The 18,945-nt window shown below is 34.7% G+C and overlaps 1 protein-coding gene across 1 annotated transcript; it reads right to left on the reverse strand.

The window, feature by feature from the left end:
* Nucleotides 1-13,099: 13,099 nt before the first annotated feature.
* Nucleotides 13,100-14,948, reverse strand: LOC149236115 (transcription termination factor MTERF8, chloroplastic-like). The gene is made up of 2 exons (XM_089461510.1): nucleotides 14,816-14,948; nucleotides 13,100-14,727 (listed from the first exon to the last, which is right to left on the reverse strand). Exon 2 carries the CDS (start codon nucleotides 14,704-14,706, stop codon nucleotides 13,645-13,647), a length of 1,062 nt encoding a protein of 353 aa, XP_089317636.1. The 5' UTR covers nucleotides 14,707-14,727; nucleotides 14,816-14,948; the 3' UTR covers nucleotides 13,100-13,644.
* Between the last annotated feature and the right edge of the window lie 3,997 nt (nucleotides 14,949-18,945).

The following is an 18,945-nucleotide window of genomic DNA, read 5'->3' on the forward strand; positions in this document are numbered from 1 at the left end:
TTACCTGCAGGAAACTTGACTAATTCCCAACTCTGGTTATGTACCAAGGTGTCCATCTCTTCTTTCATGGTTAGCTCCCACTTCTTCTTGGTTTCTACCTGCATTGCTTCTTCATAACATTCTAGTTCACCGGAATCAATCAATAATACATAATATAATGAAGGAGAGTATCATTCAGGGGGTCAACTTATCCTGGTAGATCTTCTAACACTACTTCCAAGTGTTTGAGGTGCCTGATGATGTTGTGGTTGTTGTTGTTGTCTAGTTGTTGATCATTATGATTTTCAGGCAACTTTACTTTTTCAGTGATCTCATCAAGTACTGTGTATTCTCTATTTTTTTTTCTTGTTTCTTTTCTTGCATCTGATCCTTATACAAAACCTTTTCATTGAATATGAAATCTATTCTCCTAATGATTTTGTGATTTTCATAATCATATAAGCGATAACCAAAATCATTAACATCATATCCAATAAAGGTACGTTTCTTTGATTTTTCCTCAAGCTTTGTTCTATTTTCTTTATTAATGTGGACAAAGGCTTCACAACCAAAAGTATTTAAAAATGAGTAGTTTACTTTTTTACCTGTCCATGCCTCCTCTGGAATACCACCATCCAAGGAACCTGAAGGCTCTATGTTTATTAGATAAACAATAGTATCTACAACATCTGCCTAAAATTGTAAAGGAAACCCTGCATCCAATCTCATGCACCTTGCACGCTCCATGATTGTCATGTCCATCCTTCCTGACACACTGTTTTCTTGTGGTGTCCTTGGAACTGTCTTCTCTCTATGAATTCCATATTCTGAACAGTACTTATCAAACTCTTTGTTGCAATATTCAACTCCATTGTCTGATCTGAGACACTTTAACATTTTTCTTGTCTCATTCTCAACCAAAGCTTTCCATTTCTTGAAATTATCAAGCACATCATATTTATTTCGAATACAATAAATCTAGGTTTCCTTGGTTGCATCATCAATAAAAGTAACATAATAGCGAGATCCACTGATATATGATACCTTAGCATGTCCCCATACATCTATATGCACAATCTCTAATTTTTCGTTCTTCTTTTCTTTCCCAACTCTGAGAAATCTGAATCTCTTTTGTTTTCCATAAACACAATTCTCTCAAAATTCCAAATCAACATGCTTCAAACCTGGCAACAAATTTCTTGAGTGAATAATATGTATCCCCTTCTCACTCATGTGCCTGAGCCTATGATGCCACCATGTTGTAAGTTCCCCTGAAGAGGTTAAAGCATTAACAGAATTAGAAATACCATTTCATAAATACAATGTACCAACATTTTCTCCTTTTGCTATTACCAGGGCTCCTTTTACCTTCTAGGTTTTATCTATAAAAGTAGTTACACAACATTCACCTCCCAACTTCCATTAGATTTTTCTTCAGATCTGGAACATGCCTTACCTCCTTCAATAGTCATTGGTTTTCATTATGTTGTTTTATAGAAACTTTACCCATTTCAACAATTTTACAGGGTTTATCATCACCCAAATGAACCTATCCAAAATCTCCTTGAACATAATCATGAAAATGTTTCCTATCAGGTGTGGTAGGGAATGAGGCCCTTGAATCTACTGCCCAAGAATTAATAATATTTTCTAATAAAAGAATCAAAGCGTTTTGCAACACATCATTTGTCACATTCGCTTCATGATTGTTTTCTTGTTACGCGTCTCCTTCTTTTCCCTTCCGACATTTACAGTCTTTCTTCAGGTGTCTCTTTTTCTCACATTTCCAACACACTATCCCCGATCTTTACTTAGATCTACCTTTCCTTGACTTACTATGATATTCTAGGCTCTTTCCTCTTCCATTTTTCTTCCCCTAGCCTCTGCAGTCAAATCATTACCTGATGTCTCACTGGAGCTTTTCCGTCGCATTTCCTTGCTAAGGATTGCACCGACAACATCATCAAACTTTAAAGTATTAGATCTAGATACAGAGTTACTAATGGCCATAACTAAACCATTCCAACTTTTTGGAAATGAGCACAGAAATAACATAGCCATAACTTAGTCCCAAGAGTTAGCTCAATCAGTCAAATCAAGTGCCTCGCTAATGGGAGGTCACAGGGTCGAATCCCGAAAGCTCTTGGGGTTAGGTCAGTAAATAGGCCAAGGGGTGTTGATGCCCTTCGGGTGGCGTCCACACAGTGTTTAAAACCCTGGACGTAGCGGCTACCCACTGACCCAGGTATCTGTGAACCAGTAAGTGAAAAAACATAGCCCTAACTTCATCATCAAAATTTACCCCTATAGAACATAACAAACTTGTAAAAGTTTTAAATTCATTTAAATGATCAGCAACAAATCCACCTTCTAACATCTTCATGTTAAATAAATGCTTCTTAAGAAATACTTTATTTGAGTCCGAGGGTTTTTCTGATAGTTTGGCCAATGTCGGCATTAAACCCTCTGTTGACATTTCCTTTGAAATATTAAAGGCTACTGACGTTGCTAGGCACGACCGTATTGTTCTAAGTGCCTTTCTATCGAGAATATCCCATTATGTCTGATATACTCGTCGACTTCTTTGCCTTTCCACTCAATGGTAGGTACAGATCTTTCTGATACAGATAATATTTCATCTGCATCTTCCAGAGTTGGTAGTTTTCACTGTTAAATTTTTTGACCCTAAACCTACCATCTTTCACCATTGCTCCCACTTGAACCAGGAACCCTTCTTTCCAGCGGGTTTATCAACCAAATAAACCTTTAGCTCTGATTCTAGTTGTTAGAAAATTATATATTAATGAGCAATGGCACACATAAAATATTGCAAAAGCACAAACACACAAAACGTAGAAAACAAGAGAGACACAAATATACATGGTTCACCCAATTTGGGCTACATCCATGGAGAAACAGCTAGTCCTTCCTTTAATATCATCTAGCAAAATGAAGAGACACAACCTACAATAGATCTGTTGTAATTTCCTCTTCGCTCTCACACAGACTCCTCTCTCTTTATCGCTGAGAATACACACTTCTCTAGCCGCAATACAATTCTCTCATACATAGTGAGGGGTTTCTTTCTAGGGAAAAAAAACCCTAAATTAAACATAACTTCTACCGTCAGATCATCCGCCTAATGAACGACCCAGATTGACTACAAAATTATAATATTTTACAAGGCAAGTTTACATCTATTTTTAGCTTTGAGGGCATGCTGGCCCCTAGACTCTCGCGAAGGGGACAAGTCCACCCCGTGTGGAGGGGTGTACAGTATTCCTGGGGTATACATCTGACTGAAATAAAGACCTCTGAATAAAGAACATAATCAAGCTCCACACCCAACAATTTCAATGTTTGGAACCTCTTCCTATTATTTCAAACTTAGAAATTTGGTAAGGCGAGTCCTGAATTTTTTTCCTATTCATTTTCACAATCTTGTAAGTGTTCTTCAAGTTCAAGATATCTAGAAATCTTGGAATAACATAAAGTTATAGTCTAAATCTTCTAGATGCCTCTTGGATGGGTTAATTCTAGTTGGTTTGGTGTTTCCCATCCCACCTCTAGTCACCTTTGAATGTAGGACTATGAACCCCTACCTATGATTTCCTTCCCAATATGATTTCTCTCTCGTCTATGACTCAATTTCTTTTTAGGTTTTTTCAGCTATGGGAAAATTAACGTTCAAGATAATTTCATTGAGTTCTTTGTCATCATGAGGAGATAACTTACATTAAGGACCAACACTTTATTGGTCAATTTAAAAAAAATGAACCAATGTAGGCTTGCTTCACCCATAGTGCCAATGCTATGAGTATTCCGCTACTCAAGAAGTAGTGAATTGGTTCTCTAGACTCTGAATGCAACAAACCTCACATTTTGATCCTTCCTCATGAAGTGGGAACTCTTTCAATGGCCTCTAACAATCAAATAATAGAGAACTCATTTCAAGTAGCCTTGAAGTATCATGAATCAATCCACTAGCTTCTAGATCTTATAGAAATTGAAAGTCCCAAATCCCCTTATTTCAATGAGGGGAAAGAAGAAGAAGGAAGTGTCCATCTCTATCATCTATTGTATGTATTATAAAGCCATATGTATTTTGGGAAAATATGTCAAACTGGCCACTTGTAGGTCAACTTGGAACTCTTATTTGGTTAAGAATCTTAAGATTATAGATGTATGTCCCAATCTATATTTAGCTTTTGTGAATATCTAAATAATTGGAAGAATTTAATCTAATACTTGCTTCAGTGCAACTCATTTTTGAATAACAAAATACTTTTGTGTTGATTTTAACTAAAATGATTTTATAAAACACTCAGAGTAATCTAATGGTAGTAAATTTTAAAATAGCTATTTAATACCCTTGTTTTAACAATTTAATTACTTTTATGATAATATATTATTATTTATATTCATTACTTCGTTATTAATTTATAGAAATGTGAATAAATATTAAATCTCAATGAACCATGGTTATTATTCATTATAAAATTATATTTAAATTTCACTATTTTGGAATCTTAATGGATTTATATTAATTGGGATGGATATGTTTTTTTTGCGTGACGTTTCATGCTTAGGTAGGTAATTACTATTATAATTGTGAGTAATTTGTTTTATGACGTTTTCATTCAAGTAACAAATTACTAATTAGAAATGTCCCATTGCCACAATCAAATAAATGTATTAGTTTTGTGTTGTATCTTAGAAAAACAGTTGTTGATAATTTATAATTGATTTATCTTAAACATAGAGTTTAAATGAGGCCACATAAACACCTACAATATAGTAAATGCATTTAAATTAAACACCTCAAGATACAAATAATCTTTAATGATATGTCCAATAATAATATTACAAATGGTAATTTAAGCATCTTTCTAGTAAGACACATTGTAAAGTTTGTCATTTATTTATATTTCATTAAGAATGACATCTTACGACTTCGAACACATGAATCAAAATACATAAGAATCCAAAATTATCAATTTAATAATGGTAATTTAGTACCTAAGCGACAAGAAAAAGGTGAACCAAAGGGTTTTTCAAAGAATCACAAATGCAAGTAAGAAGTTTTTAGTGATTTTCCACAACCAATAGTGGGTCTCCAAATCAAGTATTAAATTAGATGATTTGAAGCCTAAGGATATGTTGTTAGAGATATCCCACCACCTCTTTACCAACATTTGTATATGCCCCTATCCATATTCTACTCCTTGCTTATGTACCTTCATGGCCTTGATCCCTTCACCACCACCATTATATTTGACATATGGTTTATTCTTTTCGAGAGATATAAGACATATTTAATCCAATTTAGGGCAAGATGAAAATACTTACAATAGTGTAGCATGGACAAATTTCAATTTGTCAAAATCCACTTACTCCATGTGGCACCAAAGCATGGCTAATCTAAGAGTATATGCCAAGGGCAGCGTGATGAAGAACATACTCAATCAATCCTACTCTACAAAGGACATGGGAGGGGTGACTCTCTATATTTGAAGGAGCATGTCATAGGTTAGCCTATTGGGACTGAACATGAACATCCCCACCTTTAAGTAGAGAAAAGGTAACTCTCCTAATTCAAAAGCCATTAAACATTCTCCATGCATTATTAGCAGTAACCAATCTTGTATTGTGGAGTGTGGGCCCATGTCTTCTCACATAAGTAGTCCACCACAACATAAAAATGGTCATCTAGGAGATTAAAGGAAAATATTTCACATATTCAATTAGTTAGATAAATGTAATAATCCTTTTTATTTATGTAATAGCAACCCAAGTGGTAATTCTTTAAAAGTTAAAGAAAATGGAACGAGAAGGGATGTTAGTTATAATTAGAACTCCCATATCTAGAGCTTGGATTAATCGATGATACAATAAGCCATGGAAAACTACACTTGATTTTCTAAAGGATAGAGAGGATACATTCTATGGAGAATGCAACCCTAGATCCTTATAACCTATCCATGTTGCTTAGGGGCATCTAGGAAAATGACTATGATGAGGAGGTATGGGAAATTCAACTTGTGGAGGCTTTGTACAAGGTTGACAATTCCCTTTATAGTCTTCCATTAGATCCAAGAGAACTATAGAGGTTCTCTTTGAGTATATCCATTTCCAAATAATATGACATTGTCTAAGAAAAGGAGCTGGGTGACGAAGAAAATTCCATCCATTCTTATCCCCTTTAATCCACCATCCATTTTAGTAGAGAATAGAGGTTGGCTTTCATCCAAGAAAATTAACGAGTGCATTTGTCATCACTAGTGGATTTTAAGAAAGGGGAAATCCCCCATTTATCAAAATAAAAAAGCACATCATGGAAAAACATTCCTCTACCCAACTTACAAAAGGAAAATTCAATCCAATATGCATCATAAGCATTTCAAAATTATTGAAAAAATCCTCCATTATTTCCCTCCCTCTATATGATCTCGAAGTGTTATAAGAGTGTATGGCCAATTTGAGGTTCCATTCCATTATGAGGATTTGAGAACTTTCAATTGAGTCATATAAGATAAAAGACCTTGCTAGCACTCTTTTATGTATGTACATGGACCATACAAATTTAGTAAACATATTTGTGTGTTCATCTACAAGGAGAACAATGTCATGAACATCAATATATGCAATGTCATGAACATCAATATATGCAATGTCATGAACATCAATATATGCATTCCTCCAATCCATATTCCATCATACCATTAATCGACTATCACACACACCACTCAGTACCACAGTGTTACCCTCAATGGCATTGACCAACACTTTTGTAGTTAACTCTAGAGCCAATTATATTTCTAGAGTCACAACTCTATGTAAGCAACAAGACAAACAAGGACATTCTCACTAACAATTATGAAGCAAATGTGGCATAGACAATGAACTTTGGTTAGATTTGTTTGCAATGTTGTGACGTTATATAGAACTTTTCTACCTCCAATCACAACCCATGAAATGAAATTACATAACATTCCATGGAATTAACATCAAATGAAATTAAATGAAAAGCAAAAGAAGACTCTATAAGGGAGGTGATAGTGACTCCCCTTCTCTTCTTACCAATGGCTGACTTTATGGGAGGACTAGAACCTTACTCCCTTCCTTCATGCTTATATTGATGGTTCATGCAGTCTAAACATTGAAGAAAAGCCTCCATGTCTCATTAAAGGATCTCGATATTGAACGCACATACTTTGTGATGACACTAAAAACTCTTAGATTTATGGGGTTTATGTCTCCTCACTTTAAGCGTAAAGGATAGATGTAGTAATGTAGATTCATGAATCAAATTGTAAGAGTGTGAACTCTTGAGACAAATGGGTTAATAATTAGTATGAAGATCACAATTGTTGCATATTTTTGCATGTTATTAAGTGTGGTTATGGTTGAATTACTTATTTCTTGTTTATGCAAGGATGGTTACATGTGGTCAATTGGGTTTAGCTTGGGTGGTTAGGAGAAATGTTGTTATCCTTCCTACTAGAGTTCAAATCTTGCATGTGACCTGTTGAACTCATAAAGGGTATTTCTTATAGTGGCTTTGAGCCTTGTTGTCTAAGTAGCCCCTCAAGGACCGAAACATGTATATTCTTCAGATGGGATATAAAGATATTTAAAAAAAAGGATAGTAAAGTACTATAAACAAGGTAAAGAATTGAGATTGTTTTTAAGTCATGGTTGTGAACTTGTGGTCAAGCTATGTAGTTATGTATTTGATGGTTTTGATATGTAGTGATGGTATTGGTAATAAAAAAATTACTTGGTGACTTGGCATATTTGTTCACGTGTATTGTTGTTCAAAATATTGTTCACATTATTGGTAGGAATCAAATTAAGAATTCCAAATTGTTCTTACAATGTGCAATAGGATGATCTCACTTGTGAAGTAGGGGAACTTTCACAATGTTTAAATACCTCCATCTTCATTAAGAGGTTGGATTTTAAATCAACCATGTCTGACAAGAAGTCAACCATGTTAGACAATATTGTAGTAATATGGATTGTTACCTTTGGTTCACCCTGTTGGGGTATATCTTGATTCTTATATGCACTAGTAGTTAGTTGCCAAACATTGTTGCAAGCTTTATGTGTGAGAAAGTTGTAAGCTTGGCAATCTTGTTGAACTTATTGGTGTTGAATCTCTTATGAAATAGAAAGAATATCTTGGTGAGGATAGTTGTTAAAAAAGTAGCGAGAAATCTTGTTTTACTCGATTGTTGTTGGAAATTATCTTTTTCTTTAAATGCTCTGAGTTGGTTGAATAATAGTTGTCACTAATTTAATTAGACAAGTTGTCATCATTGAACCTGTTCATTTGTGCTAAGTAATTATTATTGATATGATCATATGTATAACAATTAATACTGCATATGGAATTGGCATATGAGTTTTTGAAGCTTTGTAAACTTTGTGATTGCCAAATAAATGAGATGAGGATTGTTGTAATAACCATATATTAGAGATGATGAGCTAGCAATCATTGCCTATGAAAAGGTGATGGTGAGCATACATCTAGGCAAAATTTTGTTTATGAAGATTATACCCATGAAGATTATCATAAATGAACAGCGAATTGCAAATAATATATAGATTTGGGATGAAACCAAATATTAGCTTAAAGTAATTCAGATGTTAGTCAAACTTGCCTCATACAACATGCCAACCATTTGAGACATGCTTAATGATGATATTTGAAACAAGCAATAAATACTTGAAACAATCATTTGGCATGGATTATATGAAATAATGCATTCTTAATGCATTGATTAGGAAGTGTATAATGGGTATTGTTATGAGAATATGCTTATAATTTTGAAACAATCATTTGGCATGGATTATATGAAATAATGCATTCTTAATGCATTGATTAGGAAGTGTATAATGGGTATTGTTATGAGAATATGCTTATAATTTTGAAACAATCATTTGGCATGGATTATATGAAATAATGCATTCTTAATGCATTGATTAGGAAGTGTATAATGGGTATTGTTATGAGAACATGCTTACAATTTTGTAGATATGCATGAATTTTGGAAAAAAACTAAAATATTGACTTTGTCATTCAGCTAAATAGTCAAATTCCTTACGATATTTAACATGATACATATGAGGTCAAAATCCAATTATTACAATAAGATTATTTACAATAGCAATTTCAAGTTTAAGTTTCTCAAAGAAAGGGAGTATGTGATGCTCCATTTTGTTTGGGTTTATTTTCTATATAATTTGGATATATGTTCTTAGTTGACTTGATGATTTGTCTTATATGTGCCTTGGAAACAAATGAATTTTAGGCGTTATTTTGGATATTATGTAGACTACTTTTGTCTAATATATGTGGGTGAGTGCATATGCATGTGACACGAATGTTGCTCTTCGATGATGAGATTATAGTTGTATTCTTGTTTTTGGAACTAATTCGAATGTTTAGAATGATGTTGATATGGTTGTTCCTCGCAACTTACAAAATGGTGTTCATTTATACTACAATAGGATCTCAAAAAAGCTTCTTGGATGCATTAGTGCTCACATTTTTTCCCTCATTATTCACTAAGGCTATCAATGCTTTGACTTTGTCAATTTTTTACATAATGGTAATTACATTTTTTAAAGATGGATGTTGTTAAACTTATCTTGATGCATCTTAATAAGCTCTTCAAGAATTTATTAAATGAATGAGTATCTCTCTCTCTCTCTCTCTCTCTATATATATATATATATATCTATATATATATATATATTCCTCGATATTTAAATGAATAAATAAAAATGTAATTTCTTCATTAACATAATGAATCCATTACATTTTGTTGATGCATATTTATGCATTTTGGTATATAATCTACCAGTTGTAACTGGAAATACCATTCCCTTCCAAAATTGCCTCTGATACATCGCTCATAAACAATATTCAAAATTACATGAAACGTCTAGCAACATCAAATGCGGTGCACACAAAAAGTTCAAAAATCATCTCAGGGTATTGTTATGATCTTATACAAATGTAATGTGTCCCAAAATGATCAAAAATGAAAAAAAGCCTCTAGATTAGTCTTGTTGATGTATGTCATGGGTCCCTTCTATGAAAGGCCTATAAAAATATCTAACAATTATGGGCCTAGTTGTTTTTGAATCTTCCAGATGCCCAAAACCTATGTAGCACCTTCCTTAGATAGTGTGTCTACAATTGTGTTGCGTTCCCTGTAAATGTGACAACAATATATATAATCAAAAGACTTTATTATGAAGAACTTCTTCTAATATAGGCAACAAACATTAGCAGTGGCATCTTTGTGTCTCCTTTAACCAGTTAATAACAAGCATAGAATCTCCAAAGATCTAAAGGGACTGACATTCTTTCTCAAGTGCAATCAGAAAGAGGAGTTTGAATGCAATCAATTATGCGTAATGGTTTATGCCTTTACCTGGGCCCATCTGAAGTTTAACAAAGTGTTGTTCATTAATGAAGAGTACAACACCCTCGTCATCATCACCAGCGAGAGATGCCCCATCGAAGTAAGCCCACGAAATAGTGGAATCTATCTGTTCAAGCATGATTAAAAGGTGAGTAGAATCCTTATCTAGAAGGGGGAAAATGGCAAGTGTTTGAGCAGCAACTCTATTTGTAGAGGAGCTCTTGTCCTGAAAAATGGTCCTATTCCTGGCAATCCAAACCCCCCAACAAATTAAAGGGGGGGATTTTTGTAACATTTTGAAACTGCCTCATGCCACCAACTACTCCATGCTTCCAATGAAGTCTCCCCTTGCCACTCAATGCCTAAGTCCAAGCTCCTCCAGCAATCGACCCAAATTTCCTTTGTGAAAGGGCATAACAAGAATAAGGGGCCAACAATTTCCTCTACATTTTTGCATACAGGGCACAAGCTAGGCCTTGCCTTATGATGCTTGTGGATATTGTCCCAAGTGGAGAATTTGTTTTCAACGAGCCACCACATAAACACCAAGGCTTTTGTGGGGCACTTTAATTTCCATAATCTTTTCCACCACCACACCTATACCCCAAGTTTGCTAACAATGATTAAGTGGTTATAACACCATTTGGGTGTGTAATCCCTGAAAGGGGAGAAAACCCAACTCAAAGAGTCTTCTCTATCCCTAAATCGAACATTTAGTTGTCCCAATCCCCATCTAACTCTGCTGGAATATTCAACTAATCTGTAGATGACCATCCTTGGGCCCATATTGTTGTTTGTGTGTTATCTGCCACCTGGTTTAGAGTATACCTGCCATTTATGTTCAGAAGATTCACCAAATTCGATGGGAGATAGTAGTTTGCTTTGCATCCCCACCCAGGGGTCCACATCTATCCTTAATTTTCCTCATTCCCCACCTTCCAAGAGAGTGCTTCTTCAATCCCAACAAAAGAAAATAAGACAACTTTCCACATAATTTAATTTTTTAACAGATAGTTGATACATAATGTTAATTGCATTATTTTTATTATTTTTAATATACAATCAATATGAGCTATGCTATGTGACAATATCCATGCACAATGTCATGTTGGATGACGCTACAATTATTCAATAAAATATTTTCAAAAGTTTCACATCTAGTAAAGATTTACATTTAAATGTAGACAAATTCAATGTTTGAACAATCCTTATTCACTTTTTGTAAAGTCAAAGTTTGAGCAATCTTTTTTTGCTTTTTATAAAGTCAAACTTTGAATTAAGAGTTCAACACAAACAAGGTTCACTAAAAATTAAAGGTTTTTTCTTTAGCCTCTGCCACTTATATCTAGCATCACTAAGCCCATGAATTGGACTCATTAGTTAGTAACTTATGTGCTGACTTGTGATTTGCAAGTAATTAATATATAGTCAAACATAATACCTAAGGTCATTGAGTCTTGCGCAATCCTAGTGAGGGCATCCCACTAGTGGGTAGATGATTTTTCCATTCAATAATAGGGTTAAGCCTAGATAGTAAAAAATAAACAAATAAATAACCAAACATAAGATCAAGTTACCTTGACTAAGAATTAAGGCAAAAAAATTCAATAGAAGAGTGTCAAACGGTCCAACAATTTTATCAACTAAAAATATAAAACACACAATAATATTGTTGACAATCCAATTATATGTCAAATACATGAAGCTACTATTGGACAACTACTCATCCAACCCAATGCCATTACTCTCCATTCTAGAGAGTAAGACTCTAAAGAATCATGAGTCTAACTATTCACCCAACCCAATGCCATTACTCTCCATTCTAGAGAGTAAGACTCTAAAGAATCATGAGTCTAACTATTCACCCAACCCAATGCCATTACTCTCCATTCTAGAGAGTAAGACTCTAAAGAATCATGAGTCTTACTACCATCTCCAGGTCTTACTAGTGACTTTCAATCTTGCTTCCAACTTAATGTCTCATTTTTAAATATTATTATTTGAAATTTGTTCATCCTATAGACAATGTCTCAACTATTATTTAAAATATAATATAGATCATCCATCTCTAAATACAATGGTTCATTCAAGAAATCTTGTAGGCTTGCGAAGCACCAAGATCGGCCCAAGGACACAAAATCCTAAAATGATTGTCATTTGAATACTTGACTAAGGTCCAAATCCAATCAATAAAGACTTCATATTTTACTATAAAAACATATAATACTGAAAGAAAAAAGAGTTGTGATTTTTTAGACTTTTAGGTGCCAGAATCCATCAGAAAAATTTGAGGTGAAATCTTGATTTGTGTTATTTAAACTGGTTTTTTGACAGTAAATATGGATTCAACACCATGAAAAACCCTCTAAGGCACTTCCATTGTGCAGGGTTACCCATCAAACTTGTGATTTCAATAAATTCTTGTTGTATTTTAGAGAGATTAGGCCAGAGAAACGAACAAGAAAAGCTTCCAGAAAAGTTGCACAAAAGACAACTAGAAAGAAAAGGGATAGAAAAATGACAGAAATTGCCAAAAAGTTAAAACAAAAATATTGTTTTTCATCCAGAATGCATGTATTGGTAAGGACCATCTGCCATTATATAAGAGTTAAACTACTTATTTTACACCATTAATAACATCCATTAAAATAAGAGCATAACTCTGTTTATGGTTTGCAACATCCATTCAAATAAGAGCATAACTCTGTTTATGATTTGCAAAGATGAGGTGTTTGCTCTGAGACAAGTATGTGCTCAGAGGGGCCCTGAACTCTGTCAAGTACAAGTACGAGTTGGCAACATAATCATGTCTGTGGTGTGTTAATTACATATCAAAATCAGCTATTTGCCCTTCTCATGCTAATGAAATGAAATGAGTTGAATTATGCATTAAAAAACAATGGAGGAACGAAGAAAATGAGTTGAATTATGCATTAAGAAACAAGGGAGGAACGAAGGAGGGTGAGTTGCATGTTCACTTAAAAGTTAATAGCAATTCTGTTGAATCTCTCCTGTTTTACAATCTGCTTCTCAAAACTGATAGCTGCCCCCTGTTACAAGTACCCTTCTTTTACGCCAAGGAATCCATTAGCTGTTACATTCTCTGGTTGCTTGCACAAAAGACTTTAAAAATAAAAGCAGTGAATGAAATCTCATATTGATTGACGCTGCTCACAACTTTCGTTGAGTCCTTTTGACTGAAACACACTCACTGCAAGTCTCCCTGTCAACTGTTACCTTTCACAGCTCTCTCTCCATAGTAAATATCCCGCAGAACAGAGGAGTATTCGGGATTCCCGTTAACATACTTTTCCAAGAACTTTTTGTCTGTGTATTTAACAAAATATGGAGGAATCCTCTCTCTCTTCAACAGTTGCATGGACTTCAAGGCCTCCATTACTCTATACCGAGGGATTATCCTCGTCTCCAAGCTACATGTCAACTGACTGGAATATTTAACAATATCATCTAATGGAAGCCCCTGTGATTTGACAAGAAAATCTACATTCCGTTTCAGTTTTTCCTCTGAAAGTCCGAAAATCCCCGGCATCCGATATAAGAGCTTGTAAATTTGTTTTTCGGAGAAACCTAAACTGCTTAATAACTGCAGTTTTCGATCTATCTTTTCTTTCCCCATTCCTAGTAAACCATGCAAAGCGTACCCAAATATCTTGGATCCCCTCTCAAAACCCAGACCCTCCAACACTTTAAATGTCTCCATAACTTTTTCCTCCGCATACATTAGGAGACGGGGTGTTCTTGCCAATAATTTCGATAATGCATCGCCCTCAATACCCAATCTTTGCAAGACTGAAATCGCAGATTTAATCTTATCCTCAGTCAGATCAAGAACTGTTGAATCGTTATAAACAAGCTTGCACATATCCTCTTTGTTGATGATAGACCTTAGATAGCTGAGCCTAGACTTTAAGTCCCTTTTGGATTTGTATAAGAAAATCCCAGGGTTCATAAGAACCACCTTTCGAATCTGAGCAGGGGTGGTCAAACCACATTCACTTAACAACTCCAAACCTTCTTCCAAATCCTGGCTTGGTTTATCCAGCAAGCTCTTGCGGAGTTTATGGACTTTAGAAACATCTTTCTCTGCCATACCGCATTTGTTGATGAAAAAATCTGTAGCGACGCCCCCATCTGGTGGAGTTGGGGATGGGATTGCTGTTGGTGCAGAATTTGGCACTTTTATGTGGGGATTTGCATTAATTGCAAGAGGACGAAACAGCGAAATTGGGATCGATACACAAGTGGATACTAGTGCGACTTCGTCCATTATCAAACGTTTCCATATTCGCTGAATAGACATTATGTTTGCAACAGTGAAAACTCAGAATTAAGAGTACCCTTGCTGAAATTAAAAGCACAAACAGAGAATTAACTACCTGAAAGAGCCCGCAAGACTGGATGCCTGAATGATGGTTCGGATGGCAAAATGTTTTCGAAGACCAGAAGTGAGCACGGTGCTGCGAGGATTTAGGGTTTCAATTGAGTGGTGAAATGAGGGTTTAGGGTTTTAAGAGTATTGAGGGATCTTATGTGGTGAGATAGGACCCTATGTTTCATTTGAGTTGAGTTTCATTTCATTTCGGCGGTGAGATGAGGTTTAGGGTTTTATGAGGATTCAGGAATCTATCTCGTGACATGGAAAAAGGAGATGGATGTTTCCACCGGCCAATGCTTTAGGGCCATCTCAATTGAAAAAGGGAAAATTAAGCACGTTGGGTGTTGTTTTGAAAGTGTTACATGGATTTGATGTTATGATAATGGCAACAATGTATGATTCACATTTGAATTTTTTGGAAATTTAATTTTTATATTTTGTTATAAAATTTTAGAAATTATAAGATAATTTAATAATGAGTTTATATATATATATATATATATATATTTTTTTTTTTTTATTTTTTTTTCGTCGAAAAAGTCGTAATTTATTTATTTATAACAAATTATATTTTGTAGGTGCATAGCATATATATATGGCAAAACCATACTTTACAGTCCAAAACATACGGTGAGAATCCACCTCGGAGGTGGAAATATCAAAAATAATAAGCATTTGTGAATGTTGTATACGCTGAGAATCCACCTCGGAGGTGGAAATATCAAAAATCATAAGCATTTGTGAATGTTGTTGTACTCTTCGCAGAGAGACAAGTAAAAACATTAAGAACTATATGGATATTTACAAATGGTCATTAAATTAAAAGTCTAAGCCAAAACCCCCAGTCTATTTATGCTCCAGGGTCTATGAACGGCGTGTGAATTTATTTTTCTAATTTGATAGTATAAAAATAATATTATTGGTTTCTCTCTTTTTATATGTGAATATGATGATTTTTTCTTTTGTTATTTTTCTAAATGCACTTTTTTTATTAAACTACAAGGTTTAGGACAACCACTTCTAGTTTACTTTTTATTGGAAAAATTCTCTTTAATCAATGTTTATTTGTCATTGATATGTTCAAGGTTTAAAACTTGGTTGTCTATACCAATCATTTTTAAAAGATGTTTTCTCATTCCTAAGACACATCATATATGAGGTGTATGCATTAATGTAACCTTCTAGATGTCCCTGCCATTGGATGCATAAGATCGATATTGATGGTCCATTCCCTTTCTTGCAAGGTTTGCCTTATCAATTTGCTCTTCCATTCCTCATCAACTGTAATATTTTGTCTACCAAGTCTCTAGAGATTTTGTTGGAGACAATGTCCTATCCTAATTGTTCTCCTCCCTTTCCTTCTCGTTGTGAAATAGGGCCCACATTTGATCTTATTTTTTTCATCAAAGAAAAAAGCCACTGCTTTTTAGTATTAAAAATGTAGTTACATCTTTTTGTATTCACCAAATAAATAAACCAAGTCCCGCCCAAAAAGAGTCAATCTGCTTACAGAGTAGCCAAACAAAAACATGAGAAATTCCTAGCAACATATCCCATATAACATAAGTCAACTAAAAATAGTGAGGTAATTAACTGCCTCACAATACCTAAAAATTTCAAAAATTATAAAGTAATAGTCCACCAATGGTTTGTTGTAAACGGTAAACAAGGACAAACTAAACCAAAGGAAAACTTTCAAGATTACTAGCTCCATCCTTGTACTCTTAATAATGCAAAGTTCCCAACTACGAATTAAGTCCCTTCTTAGACAAGGAATCAACTATATCGTTTAATTCCCTGAAAATGTGGAAATCTGAAATGTCTTTGAAATATTTTAGAAGGTCTATGATCCCTCTTGTCTAATGTGTTAAAGGAGAAGTCTTGATGGGAAATCCATATCTAACCCAATCAATTGATACCTTTGAATTACCAAATATGGAGAAGGAGGATAATTTCACATGTTTTGCAAATAAAAGTAAACCCCACAACACCACCAATTTATCTTTCATATTTGTACCATTACCTATGTTCCAGTAAAGCTTGTAGAAGTGCCCCCTATTAATGAATAACACCCCATTGCATCCACAAATGCCATTTTTCTAGCCCCATTGAAATATGCCTTAGGAAATTGTAGGGTATGGATTGGTAATGTATGTTCCTATCTACGTAAGGGCTCATGAGAAATTTGTGTTTTGAAAAGTATTTGACTATCTTCAAGCAAGTTTTTTCTAATATTTGAAATTTTGTCTTCAAAAGTGAGCTTATTCATGCACTGCCATATACCCCAAAAAATGGAGGGGTAATTGAAAGAACTCTGGCACCATTTGAAACTTAACTCTAAGCATTCTTCAACTGAGCTAGTTTTCCAACATTTATTTATCTTTAGAATTGTTAAAGTACCATCCCAAATCCTCTTCAAAAATGGACATGCCAATATTAAGTGAACAATGGTCTCATCCTATGAAAGGCACAAAAGACAAACCCCTGGTCCTGAGAATTCCCTCTTCAAAAGGTTCTCCCATGAAAGAATTTAATTCTTAATAACTAACCAACCAAATAATCTTTAAAGGGAAATGCCATTTCCAAATGTTCAAACACCCCCAAGATGGATTATTTGTCAATTTCTCTTAAATGATTGCATGTAAGCCTCAAACACCTTGATAGAACCCTCCAAGAATGTGTTATTCCATACCAACTTATTTAGTCTCCTAGATAAATAAACCCCTGCTTGTAATATATCTAATCTGAGAACTTCCTAATGAAGAGCAGGACCTCCCCATAAACCAATCTCGCTAGTAGATATCCATTTTGATCTAATGAGAGAATTCTCCGCTTCCGTCATGATCTGGTTGAGGAAATATCCCCTTATCCCTAATAATTATGATAGGTTGTTTGTTAAGGATTGAGGAATTAGAGAAGCCAACAATACGATCTTCTCCCATTCTAATTGATGAGCCATCCCCTACCTCCCACCTAAGGTTTTCAACTAACAATGGTTTAGAACCGATAATGCTTCATCATGTAAATGAACATCCCTTTTATAATAAGTTTTTTGATCTAAGCCAATCCATAACATAAGTCTATTTCAAATATTTCTCTTTTATCAACTTTTGCAAACTTTTCCCTCATCAAATAACACTCTCCACAAACACTTTAATGTAAGGGCCCTGCTGAAAACTTCTAGATTTAGCAAACCCCATCCTCCCAAATTCTTGGGAATGCAAATATCCTCAAACTTTAAGAAGTGTAATTTTTCTTTTCTAGATGTCCTGTTGTCGTTGTGACAACGACCCTCCAAAAAAATTTTCCCATGTCAATTTTGGAGCCTACACTAACTATCGTTTAAACCCCCCATGTGTCATCATGTAGTTTGATTTGTTATTTGTGTGATTTCTCCTAGTGTCTCATCCTCCTAGGTCAATGTGTCTCAAGAGTCGTCACTTAACCATTAGAAGTGTTAGAGTTAGTAAAGTCTATGGTTAGGTGAACTCATGGTCTACCTTGACTTAGAAACTTGCCTTCTAACCATGAACATACTCAAAAGGTACACAAAAGCAGAAAACGCAATAAAAAGACAAGAAAATCTCTCATAAAAGCAAAAGCGCACTTTGAGTTGACGAAGGGTGCACTTGAGGTGAGTGCACTCTCTTCATGCTTTGAAAATCCTGCACGCTGAGCAAGTGCACCCAACCCAGGCGCAATCCTTCGTGATGAAAACTTACGCCCTATCCAATTGCATGCATGATCCAACTTGTCGCATGAGGGCGCACTCCTAGAAAATAGGAACCGCCTTAACTCCTTCTAAATTGTTGAAAAGTGTGCAACAAGAAATGCTTGTTGAAAATGCAACAAGATGATGGAGCTTACTGAAAAGAAGTCGCCTTCACTAAGTGGTCCCACTGGGTATTTTTGGTGCAAAGTCTATTTTTAGACATATGGATCATGGTCTATGAGTTGCAGGTTGTTGTTTATGGATGATTGGTCATGTTGGGAAAAATAGATGGACTTTTATTTTTAGACAACAACGGTGATACTGTCAAGTCTAAATATAGAACAGTCAAATATTATTAGCCCTTAATAATATTTGGACTCTAAACTTTATCTTATTCTCTTGGAGCACTTCAGTTGGAG

The sequence above is a fragment of the Pinus tabuliformis genome, chromosome 8, assembly GCF_031772625.1.
Source record: "Pinus tabuliformis cultivar Carrire ecotype Pingquan chromosome 8, CPIR1, whole genome shotgun sequence".
Lineage (NCBI taxonomy): Eukaryota > Viridiplantae > Streptophyta > Pinopsida > Pinales > Pinaceae > Pinus > Pinus tabuliformis.